We start from the raw sequence: 17,591 nt of genomic DNA, 5'->3' as shown, positions 1-17,591 counted from the left end.
TGGGTCACCTTGGATCTCAACATCTGTAATATGAAAAACAATAACTTTCAGTCCCACAGCAGGGCATCTTTTTCTGTGACAGGTATTACTGCTGAAGATTAAAAGTTCAGGGTTCCAGAAGAGACTGGTGAGCTTGAAATAGGCAAAGCTAATAACATACCTTTAAACTGCAAAATGTCCCAAAAACCGTTTTTTGTGTGATTAACTAGCATGTCAGTTTCAATAAGCGTCCCCCATCTGTAGCTGATTCCCTTTTGACATGATTGCATCTAATGTGGAAACATTACCTTTGTGTACTTCACAATAAAAACTTTAATTATGAGAACAAGATTGACTTCCTATAAATCATTTTGATTTTAATAAAGAAACTGGAGATTGTTCTTCAGCTCCCGATTATTTCATAATTAAAACTTTCACGTGCGCTGCATAAGAGTTACAGAGGTAATGCAGACACATTAGGTGCAATTAGGCAAAAACAGACTCATGAGCTGATGGATGATCTTTATTTAAACTGGTATGATTGCTAATCATGTGAAAGAATTAAAAAACATGTTCAAGGAAAATAGCTGCTGAAAAGGCAAATACTGAGCAACAAACGTTTATCACCAGCCCCCAATGCAGAATCTGTGTTGTGGACGGGGAAAGCCCTGGACTGGTCTGCAGGCATATGTAGCACTGTACAATGCAGTGTTGCCTCACCTCAGGGCGTCTCTCACCTGGAATATGCTAGCTCCATAGGGCGTCCTCCATGCGTTCAGCAGATTGTCCTTCCCTGTACTCACAAACCACTTGCCTGAAACCAGACACATGTATGCACAAACATTACTAAACCTGGATTACTAATTAACATTTTCATTTAGGCATATTCATATGCACGCACAATATAACATGTCTGAACTGGAATCAAGGAGACTTTTTGTATGTTCCTTACATCTGAGCTCAGGTGGAAATCTGGGTTAAGATATTAGCCTTTCCTTGCTAGTTGCACACTATTGTTATGTCAGACTTCATTTGTATTATTTTCTTATGTGTTTCCTTTAACTAATTTCAGCCTTGACAGCTAAACCAAAGTTAGTGTGAGATAAGGTATACCATTGTATACCATTGTTACACCTTTGTGTGAGGGATCCTCTTTTCTAGAGTTAATTTACTGAGCACACTAAGACCTGAAGTGATTATCTTCTCAATTGAACGGAATTCAGATTAATATACTTCATAGCTATATGTACACCAATATTATTTTCTATATGTGTGTAGGTTCCATTTAACCTGCATCACACAGTCATACGCATCCTTTGCACTGATCTCTTATCATATTATATGCATCCTTTGTATTGAAAAGTATTATCTCTTATTATATTCTTAACTGCCCTGATGTGGTGTCTGAACAAGCTGTGCTGTTTATCAACCAAAGAACAAGGAAGTGATACATATTTGCATACAACATAATCTCATAGGCTTAAGTATCCAGAGCTGTAAGATCTTACCGCAGTAAGCGAACTTGAGTGAGAGCACACAGCTCTCATGGAGGTGCAGCTGGTACTTGTCAGGTTTGGAGACATGCAGCACTTCCACATTGCTGCTCTCCATTCCCACTGCAAGCCACTCTCCTGTGGGACAGTACCCCAGAGAGAAGATCTGCACAGAGAGAAAGGGGGGCATTACACGTCTGAATAAACTGGATCTGAGAGAACTGCGAGTTAACTCACTCAGACTCAGTGAATGACAGAAACTCACACGCTGCAAAAGGTTCAGTGTTAAACACCACGACACATAATATATTCTACATCGCATACCTGACTGTACAATCACATTATTGTAATTCTCACAAATTAAGTCTATTCTCGCTCCCATTCCGTCATTCTCTCCAGTGGTGTCCCACTATGTCCCTGTATAAACTCTCAGCATGGTGCTGCTGTCCCCCTGTACCTGGGAGGTGAAGTCATGCTGCTGCAGCTGCCGCCCCTCCCTCAGGTCCCAGCAGCGAACCGTGTTGTCCAGCCCTCCTGTCCACAGCTTGGTGCCGTCGTTGGAGATGTCGATGCAGCTGGCCCCGTCCGTGTGGCCCTGGAATTGCCTGTGGAAGCCAGGGGCCACATTAGCTCCGAGCTGAACTGCAGTAAGACACTTATATGCACTTACACACCCTGACTACACAGTGACTTCAGATTCATGCTATGACTCATAACATGGAGAGAGCTCATGAAATGCTTTTTGTCCAATGTTTTTGTTCATTTAGCGGGTCATGTGGGAAATCTACACAGGATGTCTCACCAAACTGCATTACTTTGGTGCGTATTGTTACATATTGCAAAACCGTGCTTTTAGTTTTTTTCATTTTGAAGAACCTTTTCTTCATTACCAACACTGCAGTGTGAACCACAATGTCACAACCAGACAAAAAAACGTATGTGCTCATCTATTGCGTAAACAGGTTGTGAGAATTCATTATGGAAAGGCATAGATCTTAGAGGGAAAATTCCACAGGAAACACAAAAGCAATTAAGAAATGAAATATTTATCACGAGACGTTGCCACCTTTCAAATGTTTCTCCATTTCATATGTGGATCAACAAATTTTTGGAGTGCAGTGAGAAGAAAATTTGTGCTTCATTAAAATCCATGGACAGACTGTAGATGGCAAAACAACTGTTTGTGACCTTGACATTATGTCCATGCAATTGACAGGCGTTTTGCAGAGGTCAGGACACCATTTGTGTAAGGCTTGATCAAAGTCCCAATTAGCCAAATTCAGCATCAGAAAAAAATTATCCATGTGCAGCCTCAGTAACCATGACCACAGACCTTGTTTCTTTAAAACTGATAAGGTTAAGAGGAACACCAAATATGACATATGTATCAAATTTCACCAATCTCCATGCATAATTGGCCATAACTGGTGTAGACTTTAAGTCAGAAAAAACTGATCCAGAAACTCCTCCAACTATGAGGCTCCTTTGACTCAGGACCTATGACTATGTGGCTTGAAAATTGATAGGGATCTGAGAATCAACGAGGGCAACACTTGTGTCTTACTTGCTCGCTCTGGAGACAGGAAATCACTTTTGTGCTAGAATAAAAGCTCAAAATCATGCAAGACTGCAAGCCTGACAGGAAAACACTCTGCATGAAAACTAATTGGTTTGTCATTTAACTTCCTAAAAAGAAAAAAAACACTTTCAGGAAGTTTCACAACAAGTGCCTATCTTGCAGTATCTTCTTCCTCCTGTCCCCTTCTCTCTCTTCTGTACCTACCTGACCAAGGTCTGGTTGTGAAGGTCCCAGACCACGATGTTGCCGTCGCTGCAGCAGGAGAAGCAGACCTTGTTGTCTGGGCTGATGGCGAGGGCGTAGCAGGCGGGAGCGGAGGATGTCAGCTCTGCTTTGATGCGTGGAGTGGGTGTGGCCAGGTCCCATATGGACAGAGTGCTGGCTTCTCCTCCGACTATCAGGGTACGTCCATCAGGGAGGAGCTTACATGAACGGATGTAGTTATCTCTGTTCTGATTTGATGATACAGAAGCACAAGGTCAGTGGCACTTGTGAGCAGAGGCATGGCAACAGGACAGTGACAGTAAGACCTGTCTGTTGTAATAACAACACCTGTAATATGCATGAGTAGATGGGTTAACTCTGTCAATAAAAATAGTGCTAAAAAACAGTGTAGCATTCACAGAAAAACAGGTGGCAGCAACAGACTTGCAAAACTGAACTAACACTTCAGTTAGTGTCAGCGTATCACAGTGTGAATCTCAGCGCTGGTCTGAATGTACTACAGTACTGCAGCGGTCTCAGTGCTCGTCACTGCACTACAGTATAGCAGCAGTGTCAGTGCTGTGTCAGTGTGAACCCTCACCAGGCAGTCCAGCTGGGCCATGGGGCTCTTGCTGCCAGGCTGGCTGATGTCCCACACCTTGACACAGCCCTTGCCGCCGGTATAGACGTGGCGCGTGGAGGTGCTGATGGTGACGGCGCACACCACTTCTCCGTGGCTCAGAGTGTGGATCTGCCGGGCGTGGCGCGGGATGCCCGGGCCCAGCAGGGCATCGGGAGGGAAGGGCACTGGCTGCATCTGCCCGTCTGCACTCACATGAAAGGAGTAGGCCCTGCAGAGGGGGACAGAGGGCAGCATTAACACTTACACTGGAGTAAAGTCTCGGCAGGTTGAAACATGTTGCATCTGAGTCATATTGGAGTAATCATAAATACAAGTTTCTGACTAGAAAAAACATTAATTTTATCTGTAGAATAATTAAACTGAACCATTTCAAAACTAATAGTCTAACTGTATCACACAAAATAGCATGACTAGCTAAACTAACAGTTTTTTTATCCTTCAGAATGAAATTATATCTATTAATTGTCAACAATTTGATGATTACTATCATGAGCATCAACAACAATTTACAAATGACCTCCACTTTGCCATTCTGGGCTTTCCTTACAAGTTCAAATTGCATGAAAGATCAAGTTGTTTCTTGGATATGCTGTTCCTCTGATTACTGCGATATGACATGACCATGACTGGAGTAAAGTCTCTGAACATTAACACCAACATTAGTGTACCGTATACCATATATACTGGAATTCTGTAGAGTGTACTTAACAGGAGATTACCTTACACTGCACATGCAGGAAGCACTAGTTCCAGTGAATGATCAATACAGTCTTTAGAGATGGCAGGCCTGTCGTGTCATTCAACACAGGAAGAGGAAGACAGTGTACTGCATAAGGGAGTCAACATCTCTTTCACAGACTGTGTGGAAAACATAGACACTCACGGCTTTCCGCCTGTGGCTCCAGGCAGTGAAGAGGACAGCCCTGGGGGCCTAAGATGGGAGCGGGACTCATAGGCCACCTGTGGGGAAAATGAAGTCAATTACTTACTTTTTCTTTCGTAAGATTTAAGGCAGTAACCATAAGTAGCCAAATTAATAACATGCAATGTCAACACCACAATGCAGGTTGAATAGAGTCAGTGCGCAGTGAGAAAGCATCATCCAAAACGATCTTCCAAAAACAGTGACTGCAGAGACGAGCATGTAGAAGGAGATAAACGGATAAGGTAGGAGATAACAGAAGGGCTTGTTCACCATTGGGCTGCGCGTGTATGCACTGGCAGCAGCGCTGATTTGTGGGGAGAGGGTGAGCGCCCCCCCGAAGCCTCCAGGGCTGGCCAGCTCGCCATTCAAGCCTGCGTGGGACACCACCCCAAAATGAGCCGGGTATGAGCCAGGTGGCACAGACAGAGGGCTACGCAGAGCTGGGGGAGAGTGAGAGGAGGAGACAGGACCAGTGAGTAATTCTCCTACAAATCTGCTCTCTTATGGAAAGCCATCTATTTAGTCATGTCAATAAAATATATCTGCGGTATGGAAAGAAACAATGGGATTGACAGATAAACAGAGAGAAAAATGGAAGAGGGTGATGAGATACGAGAAGAATGAGGGTGGAAATCATGGAAATTGATTAAGATACTAACAGGCGTAAAATGTAAGAGAAAACTAAGTACAAAGGCACCACTCACAAACATTATACATCATTACTGCTGTTAAGAAAATGTACTTTTGGTAGTTGATGCTGTTTTACTTAAGAAAGAAAATGACTGACTTGTAAGGTAGTGTTGAATTATTACCCAGGGGGTCAGCAGAAGAGGCAGGTTTGCTGACAAGGCGCAGGCAGGAGGTGCTGGGACCAGGAGGCCCTGGGGTAAGGGCCTCACGGCGAGAGGGAGAAGGGGTGCCCGATTTTGAAGAGGGAGATTGAGACTTCTCTACCTGGGCATGACACAATGAGATGTTCATTTTTACTTCAGATCTAGAACACTAAGAGAACTTACAGTATGCTTGTGTTTTGACTGATCGTGAATGATCAAGATGACTGATTTGTCACAGCTGTGGCATAAAGATATGCTCCTACCTGTGCTGGGTCCTTGGGTTTTCCTGGTGCAGGGCTGTGTGGTGGAGGTGACGTGGAGGCATTTGGGGGACTGGGAGTCCCAGGTAACTCCTTCCTGAGGGTGGGGGCCCGATCGAGTCCATTGCCGTGAGGAGAAGTGGGAGGGCTGCCAGCTGGGGAGGTGGGCTCCTTGTTTGATGGAAAGGAAAGAGGTGCTGAAACATCATCCTCAAGACTGTCCCAGTATTTACCCATAGATCCTTTTGGGAATAGCAGAATAATCATCCCAACAAAACACTGATTCCACCATTAATGTAATCTTGAATTGACAGTTCACAGAGGTGATTCACATTATGATTTACAAAGCTTTTAGAAAGCAAACCTCAAAGTGTGCCTGCTAATCAAGATAATAATAATAGATTGCATCTATATGGCACCTTTCATACAGTTCAATGCAGTTTGTCAAATGTAACTGATTAAGATGGATTAAAATTCTTAAAAGGATCAGTATCTGTGCCATTGTGTTCAGAGAATCCCATTATATCAGCCTTAAATAAACTGGCTTTCAGTACACTATATACGGAACATTGAAAAGGGATCCAAACATGTTTTAAAGCATACATGCTTATGCATCGCCTATTACATGCTTTACGAGAATCTTTTGACACTTAATTGATTAATTTGTACCAATCTGCTGCTCATGATTTAATGCTAAAATTAACACCAGACATTTTATCATACATACTGTATCAAATTCACATCACATTCATATCACATTGTATCATTCATATCCTTTGTATGGTTTTCTTTATGCTTTTCCCCTTTATTCATCGGATTAGAATTGTTAGGTGTGCACTCGGCTTATTTTTTTTTTCGCACACCCTCCCTGTGCTCACAAGAGCGCTGATACACACAGACACAGCCTACGGCTGTTTTTCACACTGCAAGTCCCACAGCACACCACAGTGGGGAAAGCACTGTTTGGAGGAAGGGAATATCTCCAGTGATGTCACCAATAGACCTTGCAGGCACCTCACGAGCTGAAGGAAGGCACTGCAGCAGAGAGACCAGGGAACCCCCTCAACATACCCAACCCTATTGTGGTAACAGGTAATGCCACCAATGGGCTCCCAGTCAGCTTATGAGAGGACTGGGCATAATCTTCAGCCATCCTACATTTTGAACATGTGATTTAGCTGATTGAGCCATTTGGGAACCCAGATATTTACTTATTTACATATTGTATCACGTGACAATGAAATGGGAAAATTTCTGTAAAAAAGGTACATGTGGCACAACTATCAATTATGCTGCGCTATTCAGGTATCACATGCTGTTCAGTTGCTCGGGCTACTGTCAGTCCGTAGTTGAAGGATAAATAAAAATTATGCTGCATATCTTGAGACAGTTGTTTGGGCTTTGGGCAGTTTAATTGGGAATCACAGTAGAGATGACTATGGGACCATGTAGCCAGGCTGTCACTAGAAAGGTGACCTACCTCATTAGAGACATCTACCACAAGGTTGTCCTCACTCTTGTCCCCATCACTGTCCTACAAAACAGAGCCACAAATGGTCAGCGTGGCTGGACAGCCGAAAAGGACTTTCGGCTGCTGCGTGCATCTGTCAGAAAGTAGAGTCCGTCACACACATTGCTTTTTTCCACAGCCTCCCAGTGCTTCCTCCCCCTACCTTCAAACAATCTGTGGCCACTGTAAGGCCTCTGTGCATCAAGCTGACCACTCACAACTCATGGAATATAGACAAATCAGCATTTCAGTATCATGCAGGATGGAGACATTACATAAACCTACAAAGTTCCCTACAGGTCCTACAGCTGAATGTGGGTGAGGGGAACTAAACAAACACTCTGGAAGAGTAGAATGTTTTTTTAGTAAAGGTAATCTTTCACACTGTTCTGCTGGAATTACTTTTTTTGAATGATGTTGCATAACACTGGGGTTTCCCATGATGGTTTTAGTCAGGTCCACAACGGACTTTTTGATTCTGTTTGGATAACTTTCTTGCATTTTGTTTTGCAAGTTGTTTCACTCTGGCCTACCATGTCCTCTTCCTCATCATCTGTCAAAATATTTGTCTTTTTTTATTTTAAAAAATTATTTAAAAAATGTATTTATCTATTTATCTTATTATCTATTTATCTATTTACTTCCTGTTACTGAGACCCCCCCCCCACCACCCCTTGAATATTTAAAACATCATTTGTGCCTTACATGTCCCTCACATATCTGATTGGCTCAGGGATGTCTGATGAGTCTCCAGGATTGTACACGTAGAATCTGGGCAATACCAGTCCTTTCATGTTCCATTCACTCTCAGCTACCCTTTCGCATTCACTGGTCAGGTTTTGCCCAGAGTTCCATCGGGAGTTGCCGGCTTGATGTGCAGAGAGCTTTACATTTCTCAATCCTTGAATTCCTCCCTCTCAGAGAAAAGGGGGTGACAACGATGGCACTTAGTTACCATGGCAACGGCTCTTTGATGTGATCATGCCCTGGTATTCCCATTGACATCACCATCCAGTGACATCATCCCCTAATTTTATTAAGCCTGCTCATATCAGCATCAGTGAACATATCAGTCTGTCACAGATCCACATAAAAGCACTTGATTTAAAGCCAAGACAAGTGGACTTATGTGTCACACTCAAGCAGAGTGAAGGTGGGCTTTATCTGAACAAGTTATCCAGTTATGGAGATATCGTTCTCCACCAAAAAGATAAAAAAGAAAATCTAGGACAAGAACTCATCACAGTGTGCAAAAAAAGATGGACTCAGGTGTTTACGGACAATTCGTTTGACTGACAGAGACAAGGATACAATATTGGCCATTTCAGCCACATTAAAATCAAAGCTTTGACATGACAGAATCACTGTGATAACATCCAACACCCTCCTTTCAGTCCACACAACGTACATAGTGCGAGGGAAGTGCGTCCTTCTCATCGCAACGCCTCCTCTTGGCATCAACCCCACCCTGTGACGAGTAGCCCCCTGAGGGACCCTGCCGCTCCTCTGCAGGCTGGCTGTCTGTCGAGGACACCGACTTACTCTGCAGAACAGGGACACACATATCAAGACCTTCCAGACACACACACACACACACACACACACACACGCACACACACACACACACACACACGCACACACACACACACAAGCACACACGCTCCTTTCATTTAGCTCTGCTACAAAGCATTATTCATGATGTAAAAACTAGGCCAAAATTCAAAGAAAGTGGTCCCACATTGACTACTATAATTATCCTGAAGATTTCTTCTCAAAAATGGCTCCTTAATTACAGCATGGCAAAACCATTTTATGCCCGTTTGCACAAGTTTTACCTCACATGTCAACACAAATATATGTTCTAATACAGTGTACGCATTAAGCGGCCAAATTCTGGAGGCACTCTTTCTCATCGTACCTATACAATCACACAAGATGAACCAGGAGTGACTTCATGAGCTGCTGACAGGAAGCAAGATGTAAGGAGGAGAAAAAAAACACAAAGGGCTACAGTTTTCTCAACACACACACTCTGTATTCTCTCCCTCCCTCCTTCTCTTCCTCTCACACTCCCTCTTTCTCTTTCTTCCTCAATTACGAATTCAAAAATGCACTACTGGCACAGTTTGACATATCAGGCAAGATAAGCATCTCTTTCTCTCATTTTTTTTTTTGCCCTCAACTTAAGGAAAGTAAAAAAAAAAGACATGCCGTTTTAAAGGAGACACAGACATTTATTGCTTGGTTTGGTGGAATAATGTGTTGCGTAGAGGAGAAAAGGAAAGGGCTACTGCTGAGGCCTTCAGTCCTGTTTTAATAAAATAAAGATGATACTCTCCCTCCCCCTCTGTCTGCCTATTTCCTTCCTATCTCTCTCTCTCTCTCTCTCTCTCTCTTTCTCTTATTGCCCCCCCCCCCCCTTCTCACAGGGCCCAGTTGTCAGAGTGACAGTGAGTGAGTGCAGCTGCTCTGCATCTGTGTCTGTTAAAGAGGTCCAGCACAGCCCAGCGCAGTCCAAGGACACCTCACAACCATATCAACAAGAGCAATATCACTGCTCGCGAAATGACCAAATACCCACGGCAACTCTTCAGTGCAATTAGCAACTGTGTCAGGTCGTCTAAGTGCTAATAAAGCAAACATGCTACGGCCCTGGTTAAATCCTGCCACCTTTCCATCTCATCATCTCTCCAATGAGACACCTCATTGCTTTCAAAACCACTTTCTTTCCTTCATTTTGGCAGTGACACACACACACACACACACACACACACTCACACACACACACACTCACACACAAACACACACATTTGATACTCACCCTGCTAGGCGCTCCCTCTGGGATAAAACAGAGAGGGGGGTGACGTCAATATAGATAATAATAACAACAGTCATACAACAAACCAAGGTCAACCTGAAAAATCCTATCTGAGTGATTTAAAAATACAACCAGTGTGTCTCGTGTTTTTAATCTGCTGGTTCTGCTCTTTATCCCTCTCTCCCTCTCCATTTAGACACAGAGAACTCTTGACACCTCACTCACTTACTCACTCACTCACTCGCACACTCACTCACTCACTCACTCACTCACTCACTCACTCACTCACTCACTCCTTCTCCCTCTCTTCTACTTCTCACTTTGCACTTCTCTCTTTGGATGATGTGCTTTTATCTCAAACAGAACAAGAGTAAAACAACATACAGTGACATCTGCAACTGAGGAGGTCATTGAACAATATCCAGAAAAACAGTTAAAAATGGCTTTAATGAAGAGCAACTCTTTTCCGCCACAGTAACCACATGTCAGGTAAAAAACACCCCACACACCCTCACCTCTCAGGTGTTCTGGGTCCAGGTGATTGCGCTCGTCCTTGGTAGCCAGGTGTGCAGAGACCCCTAAGGCCCCAGTGAGAGCCAGCAGGCCTGAGCCAGCCCCCAAGGAAAGCCCAGAGGGATGGGGGGTGAGGGGAATTCCAGGGGTGTGGTGGGACAGGTGCTGGAGCTGCTGCTGCTGTATCACAGGGAGATGGAGAAAGAGGGAAAGAAAGAGAAAAAGAGAGAAAGAAAGGCAGAGAAAGAGGGGAGAGAGAGGTGTAGCCAGATAGAAATAGGCTATTTTTGTCTGTATCCAATTTCAGCTTGTTTTCTGCAGATGTGTGTCAAAACAAAATGACATGTGTGAATGGGTATCAAATTGAAGCACTGACTGTGCTGTGATGTCATACAGAAATGGACTTCTGCGTATCTTAATGCAATGCAAATAATGTGTTTATACCTTCCAACTGTCTATGCTGCCCTCAGATTCATAATGCTTGTTAAAGTCTGAAATAGCATCAATGCACCATCCTGTGGTGTGGAGTTGGAAGTGTATTTTGGCTGTATGTAGGGCCACTCCACACTTACTGTGGGGAGCTGTACCCTCACTGTGGTCAAGAGGCCAAACATGACTCACCCCAATGATGGCATTGAGCTCAGCCATGGTCACCTGCTTGGCTCTCTCCACTGCTTGTACCACCTGCTGCTGGTGCTGAATAGACAAGACACACAGTTGGCACAACCTAAACACATACACACATACATGCAAACATAAACATATGCAAACATGCACACACATGCACACACACACGCACACGCACACACACACACACACATACGCGCATATATATACACACACGTACAAACACACAAACACACACACAGTCAAGCCAAGGCACAGCACACATTCATTCAAATTACCCAGACAGGACCAACATTGAATTCCTTGATTGAATCATTACTTTTACTACTACAAACATGGTAACATACAATAAGCTTTACTTTATACACTGCACATTCTGTACTTGGGACTTGGGAACTTGGCAAACAAAGCTGCCATCAAGGGTTTTAACACTGAAAGGCCCCAAGCAGAGAAGTACATTGAAATTCATTCTCTGCACCTGAAATTTCTTTATAGCACTTATGATTATCAAGGGAGGACAAAACTAATCTTAGAAGGCCTATTTTGTTTTTCAAGTTGAGCTCACAATGACCTCATTGAATGAGGTATTTGTATAATTGGATCACTCACACCTTCTTTTGGTCTCAGCAAAGTCTTGATGATAAGTTGCTGCGCTTTACCTAGCCACCCCTTTTTCTAGAATTAAAATGTCCTCCGTAGCTGCAGTGGAGAAGATGAAAGCAGTAGGTGTTGTGGCCTCCGGTGGAGGCTGCTGTCAGCCACAGTGACCTACCTCCTGAGAGAGGAAGGGGATGATCTGAGCGCAGATAGCACTGAGCCGCTTCACAATCTCCGCCTGCAAGAGACAAAATGACACATGCGCCTGAATAATCACCCAGCCACATCACAACTGCGCAATCAAGCCACACACTACTTCAGAACAACCGCGCAATCACACAACTCTACTTACACCCAACTGCGCAAGCAAACGACACTCCTTCAAAGCAGCTGAGCAATCACAAAACAGCCCTCCAACACAACGGCGCAATTACACAACACTCGTTCAACACAGTGGTATCCCACAACTAGAAGAAGGTGTTGCGAGCAGGAGATCTCGAGGTACCCCAAAACTACATGACCAAATATTCCTCACAACAGCTCGCTGTTGGGACAGTGTCTGGCTGAGCTCACACTGGTTCTCATAAAATCGGCTAATACAGATCCATAAACTGCAAAGTACCAGACATGAGTAAAATAATACACAGGCAGTACTGGGAAGGGTTTTTAAACCCAACTAAGTCATTAGGCATCCGATTTCACATCTCCTTCTATCTGTCCCTCGCACTTGATTTCTCTCCTCTTCCTTTGTCCCAGAATGCACTTCCTTTACCATTCTCTCTTTCATTTTACGTCTACAGAAATGGCTTCTAATATATAAACCCACTGCACATTCTCTGTCTCTAACACCCCTCTCCTTCACTAACATGTACCCTTAATCTCCCGCTCCTACGTTACCTGTGGAGGAGCACAGCACTGAAGATCAGAGGGGTCCTCATTCTCCACAGGGCTCATTTGGATCTTAAGAAAAACAGGTAATGGCTACATATTTTGCTAATTTACTGCAGATTATTTTTTTACCGAGTTTAAGTGAACACCAGAGAAACAGAATGCCAAGGGTGAAAGGATTTTAAAATGAGCAGCTGTTTTCAAGAGAGAGTTAGCTGAGACTAGTCTAAAGCTGGCTGACTAATGAAGAGGTAGCCTCACAAAAAAAAAGAGTGAGAACAGAATGAGGGAGAGGCAGGGGAAGAAAGCTGTACTTTAATTATTCAACCTTGTATTAAGTCCAGGGTGCTACTCTATATCCGAGGCTTAAATCCCCACTACATAAACTCCAGCATATATTTAACCTTGATAGTTACTGAGGCACTACAGTTTTACCGTTCCTTAACAAGCACAATATCCTGAGTAAGGGTAAATTGTCTTTCTTCCAGCTCACTGCACTACTGGCCATGTTACACCTTCCACTATACAGGGTAATGAAAAAACATTCCCACCAAACAAAATAGAAAGATTTCTGCATGCGTCATTTATTTCAAAGAAGCATGTGTTTGGTACCAGGGACTATATTAAGAAATCTTCAAAGTGTTTTGGGGGCTAAGTGTAGGGGACTGTATAATTAAACCGGTGCACTTAGATACAAACAAAACATACAGAAATCTTCACACTGGAATCGATTGTGAGCTAAGGATTCAATTTTAGTGATGCTTATGAAACAGTCTGCATTCTACACAAGATGCAAGTGAGATTCCTGAATGAAGCAAATGACAAGGTTCTGATACATGACCCAACGAACATGAACTGTTGCAGTCTGGCACTGCTGTGGTTATACTGTAAGAAGTGGACCCCAGAACTAAAATTTTAAAAAAGAAATGAGTTTCCAAAAAGTCTAGATGCAAGAATAATAGACACCAATTTATATTTGGTAACACAGCATCAGAGCCTACCTTGAATTATAATTATCGTTAGCTGACAATCAGTGCCATTAAAATAGGATTTAAAAAAATAAATATACCAATTACCATCTGGTTGAAAATCTTTCACTGTGCCACCAGTCTATCACACCATATGGAAGTGAGGTGTGGGGATTGCTCACTCGGCAAAACTGCACTGAATGAGAAAACCTTCCAAAAGATACCCTGCATGGAGAATTTCATCTATGTGTGTGTTTATTTTATATATAATACATAATAATACATATGAATTCGGCTGGTATCGTGTAATTATAAACATTAAAAGCATCTTAAAATTTAGAAAGCATCTCAAGTTCACATGATATGCTGCAATGAAAGGTACAGCAAATCCAGGAGCGCATGGATGCTTAGACATATGGCAAATATGAGAAAGGACAGAGAGAGATATATAGAAACATGAAGGGATCACTATTATAAAATGAAGGAAACTGAATGAGCAAAAGCGTATGGGTAGATAGCTCTACTAGCAGCCCAATAAATCAGAAACCACCACAGCACTGAGTGACAATGAGTCACCATTCTGCCAGAAACAAATTTGTCAGAGAGAAATTTATTCCATGACAGAACATATAACACATTTGCTTAAAATATTTTACATTTTCGTATTCGTTCATTGTCATTCAGGTTATCATAATACATAATAAGTATACAACTGTTCACTTGACGTGGTGAATTATAAGGAAAAGCACATGCGGTCAATGAAGCCCTCAAATCTGAGATAAAATGGTGGAGAGGAGAGGCCGAGGCGAACAGTGTTGTAGGGTTTTAGCAGACAGCTGCCCTGCTCCTGGCTATTAACAGAGAAGGGCAGGTTTAGATACAGAGCCAGCCCTGTGCTCGCCTCTCCCTCACCCCTCTCCTCCCTGCTAGCAACAGAGTGCCCCAGAATGCTCACAAATGCTTATCACCTTCCCGCTGCCAGCCTAATGGAACAGCTCCTTTTCTCCGCAAACATTTTAAGGCAAATATTTGTAACCGTTGACGCACTAATCACTCAGTGATTGTGGTCTCAGGCTCAGAGGTATTCAATAAAAGAGCTGATTTCTTCCCCCCTCCTCTATTGCACTCGCTTTCATTCTCTCACCCTCTTTCGCGCCATCTCTCTCTCTCCCTCTCTCTGGGCAGTGTGCCAACTTCTCTTCCCTGGAGTTGTGCCCAGCCTGCCTCCCCGCCTCCCTCCCCCCCCCCTTCTGATTGATGGCCTCTCCATTTAGAAAGAGGAGGAAGAGAAATAGAGGGAGAGAAGAGAAGAAAAGCACAGACAAAAACAAACACATGCACACAGACACACAAGGACACAGACTCTCACACATGTGTTAGGACATGCTGAGGAACAGGACATGTCACCTACACCTGCTCATACATCTACACATTTACAACCAGTCTGCACAAACACACACATCCAAAACAACCTCTTCCAGTAAACATTAGACAGCTGTATACAGAGATTAAATGAGCTAGGAAACATTAAAATGTACCACGACAGACACACAGTTACGCACACAGACACACACACACTGTAGAGACACACACACACAGATCAACACAATCATGCAGACAAATAAAGCCCCTTTACGGCACATCTGTGAAAGTTCCGTCCTGCAGCCAAAATTCTGCTCCAGAGTTATGATAGGTTATTTTTAACAATATCTCCTTTAGTCTCCACAGCAGAATAATGCGCTTACCCATTACTCTGAAATGCATATTCACATACTGGCAGCAGACCAGATTGTCCTAACAGACTGTGTTGCAGCGCTAAACTCATGGCCCCCACAAAGCAATAACAACTTCTGTCATGCAGCACATCAGCACTGCAGCCATACCCCTGCACTGTTCAAGTACACAGATTATTTATTTGCATCAGAGAGGCACTGAAGCATGCAACACACACATACACACACACACGATCCGCATGACATCTGCAGCAATACAGAACCCTTCCGATCGAGTGACAAACCCATTATGCTAAAAGACTAGCTCCCCGGGATTTAATCACTCTTACCCATTCCACAAGGGTTACCTCACTCCTGCAGGCTCATTATTCACAAATGAGCTCTGCTACACATGCATGCACACACGCACACGCACACACACTCGCACAGAGACAACAAATACACACATCCTCGTGCACGAACACAAAGACACTCACACACACCCACCCACATGCGACCTCCCCACTGCCTCCTCCAATTGACCCACATAACCACCCACATCCTAATCCAGCTCTTTAAATAAACGGTGAAAAAAAGGAGCTAAAACCACTGAGATCAAACCAGGATTACAAACGGGGAGGAGGTGGTGAGAAGGAGGGGAGAGACTGAATCCTATTAAGGGCGAAATCAGTTTGTCGAAAAAGAAGGCATTAAATCAAAGCCCCCTCTGGCTCACGACCATAGAGATGATCTTTGGGATTCAGGCCACAATTCCTACCCAAACTGAGCCATGAAAACACATAAACAGATAAACGAGAATAAGTGGACAGTGGGTCACAGCCGAGCACCCCATTACACTGGAGAAAACAAACACACACACACGCACACATGCACACACACACACACACACACACACACACACACACACGCACACACACACACACACACACACACGCACACACACACGCACACACACACACACACACACACGCACACACACACGCACACACACACATGCACACAAACGCATACATACGCATGTGCACAGCACACGTAGCATTCTAGGCAGGCTAGGATACACACAGCAGCTGCATCACGTGACTCATAGTGAAAATTATGGAGTAGAAAGGACTGCCAGCTGTATCATTTTCTTTGGTCTACTGAGAGATACCGCAAGAACAATAAATACACTTAACACTCTGCATCCCCAATCTCAGATGTGATTAAATTCGGTTATCTTCTGTAGCATCAAGCATATGATAATAATTTTAGAGTCAAATCAGAGAAAGAGTATATCTGTAACACTGACGGCTGTCCTCCCTTCAAGACCACAGGAACTTTGATAGTGAGACCCTGGCCCATGCATGAAAGAGCTCTTCAGGATCAATCATATTTGCACTATGACTCAATTCATAATGAAAAATATGATGCTTTGACCATGATAAAGCAGGTAATGGCACATCGCTTTTAAAACTATAAAGGAAATAAGAGCAGTTACTGTTAAATCTATTCATAATTAATTATACCTCACTAGACCTCAAACTTCATTTATCATTTCTCTGCTGTCTCACACCCCAGCTGTTGGAGCTGAGCGTGTAGACCCTGCAGACATCTCCTCTCCTGTGACTGGAGCTGACAGCCCGCTGCGCTGCACTGCTCCGCCTGGCTGCTGGCCCACTTTCTCTACAGGGCACGAGTCTGGGTTCTGATGCGGCTTCCCGCAGCGTGCGGCCGCCCTGGCCGCGAAGCCACGTGGACTTCCGCACAACGCTCGCCGGCCTCAGCACCACGGCCGGCTTCGACGTGTCAGAAAGCTTGTAAGTCACCTTGGTGTCCGTCAGGCGGATAATACAGCACTACCGATGCGCTGTTGACAAAGCAGCACGTGTCAATCACTGCAAATTAGCACAGAATCGGCAAACAGGCGTGACGCTGCATCCGTCTCCCACAGCGGGGGACTGAGCCAGCTGCTCCTGTGGGTGAACGCTGGGATGGAGGACGGCCCTCTGCTGCAGGAACACGAGGCTCCCTTTCACTCCAGT

General features: G+C 43.9%; 1 protein-coding gene across 2 annotated transcripts in view; it reads right to left on the bottom strand.

Annotated features, from left to right (window-relative positions):
* The window catches only part of tle2b (TLE family member 2, transcriptional corepressor b), a 37,122-nt gene that overhangs the window by 3,150 nt on the left and 16,381 nt on the right, over positions 1-17,591 (bottom strand). Inside the window, exons 5-19 of one of the 2 annotated variants that reach the window (XM_036520743.1) lie at positions 12,157-12,219; positions 11,379-11,453; positions 10,760-10,937; positions 10,248-10,264; positions 8,835-8,969; positions 7,397-7,450; positions 5,920-6,087; positions 5,636-5,777; positions 5,094-5,263; positions 4,782-4,858; positions 3,857-4,106; positions 3,256-3,503; positions 1,930-2,077; positions 1,488-1,638; positions 717-793 (exon numbers count right to left, since the gene is read on the bottom strand). In XM_036520743.1, coding sequence (XP_036376636.1) covers positions 717-793; positions 1,488-1,638; positions 1,930-2,077; positions 3,256-3,503; positions 3,857-4,106; positions 4,782-4,858; positions 5,094-5,263; positions 5,636-5,777; positions 5,920-6,087; positions 7,397-7,450; positions 8,835-8,969; positions 10,248-10,264; positions 10,760-10,937; positions 11,379-11,453; positions 12,157-12,219 — 1,953 coding nt within the window. The remainder of the gene's footprint in view (positions 1-716; positions 794-1,487; positions 1,639-1,929; positions 2,078-3,255; positions 3,504-3,856; positions 4,107-4,781; positions 4,859-5,093; positions 5,264-5,635; positions 5,778-5,919; positions 6,088-7,396; positions 7,451-8,834; positions 8,970-10,247; positions 10,265-10,759; positions 10,938-11,378; positions 11,454-12,156; positions 12,220-17,591) is intronic. The other variant, XM_036520744.1, reaches the window with a different exon arrangement.

Source organism: Megalops cyprinoides, chromosome 2 (assembly GCF_013368585.1).
Source record: "Megalops cyprinoides isolate fMegCyp1 chromosome 2, fMegCyp1.pri, whole genome shotgun sequence".
NCBI lineage: Eukaryota > Metazoa > Chordata > Actinopteri > Elopiformes > Megalopidae > Megalops > Megalops cyprinoides.
Note: the sequence above shows the minus strand (reverse complement) of the source record. Positions and strands in the feature narration are given on the sequence as shown.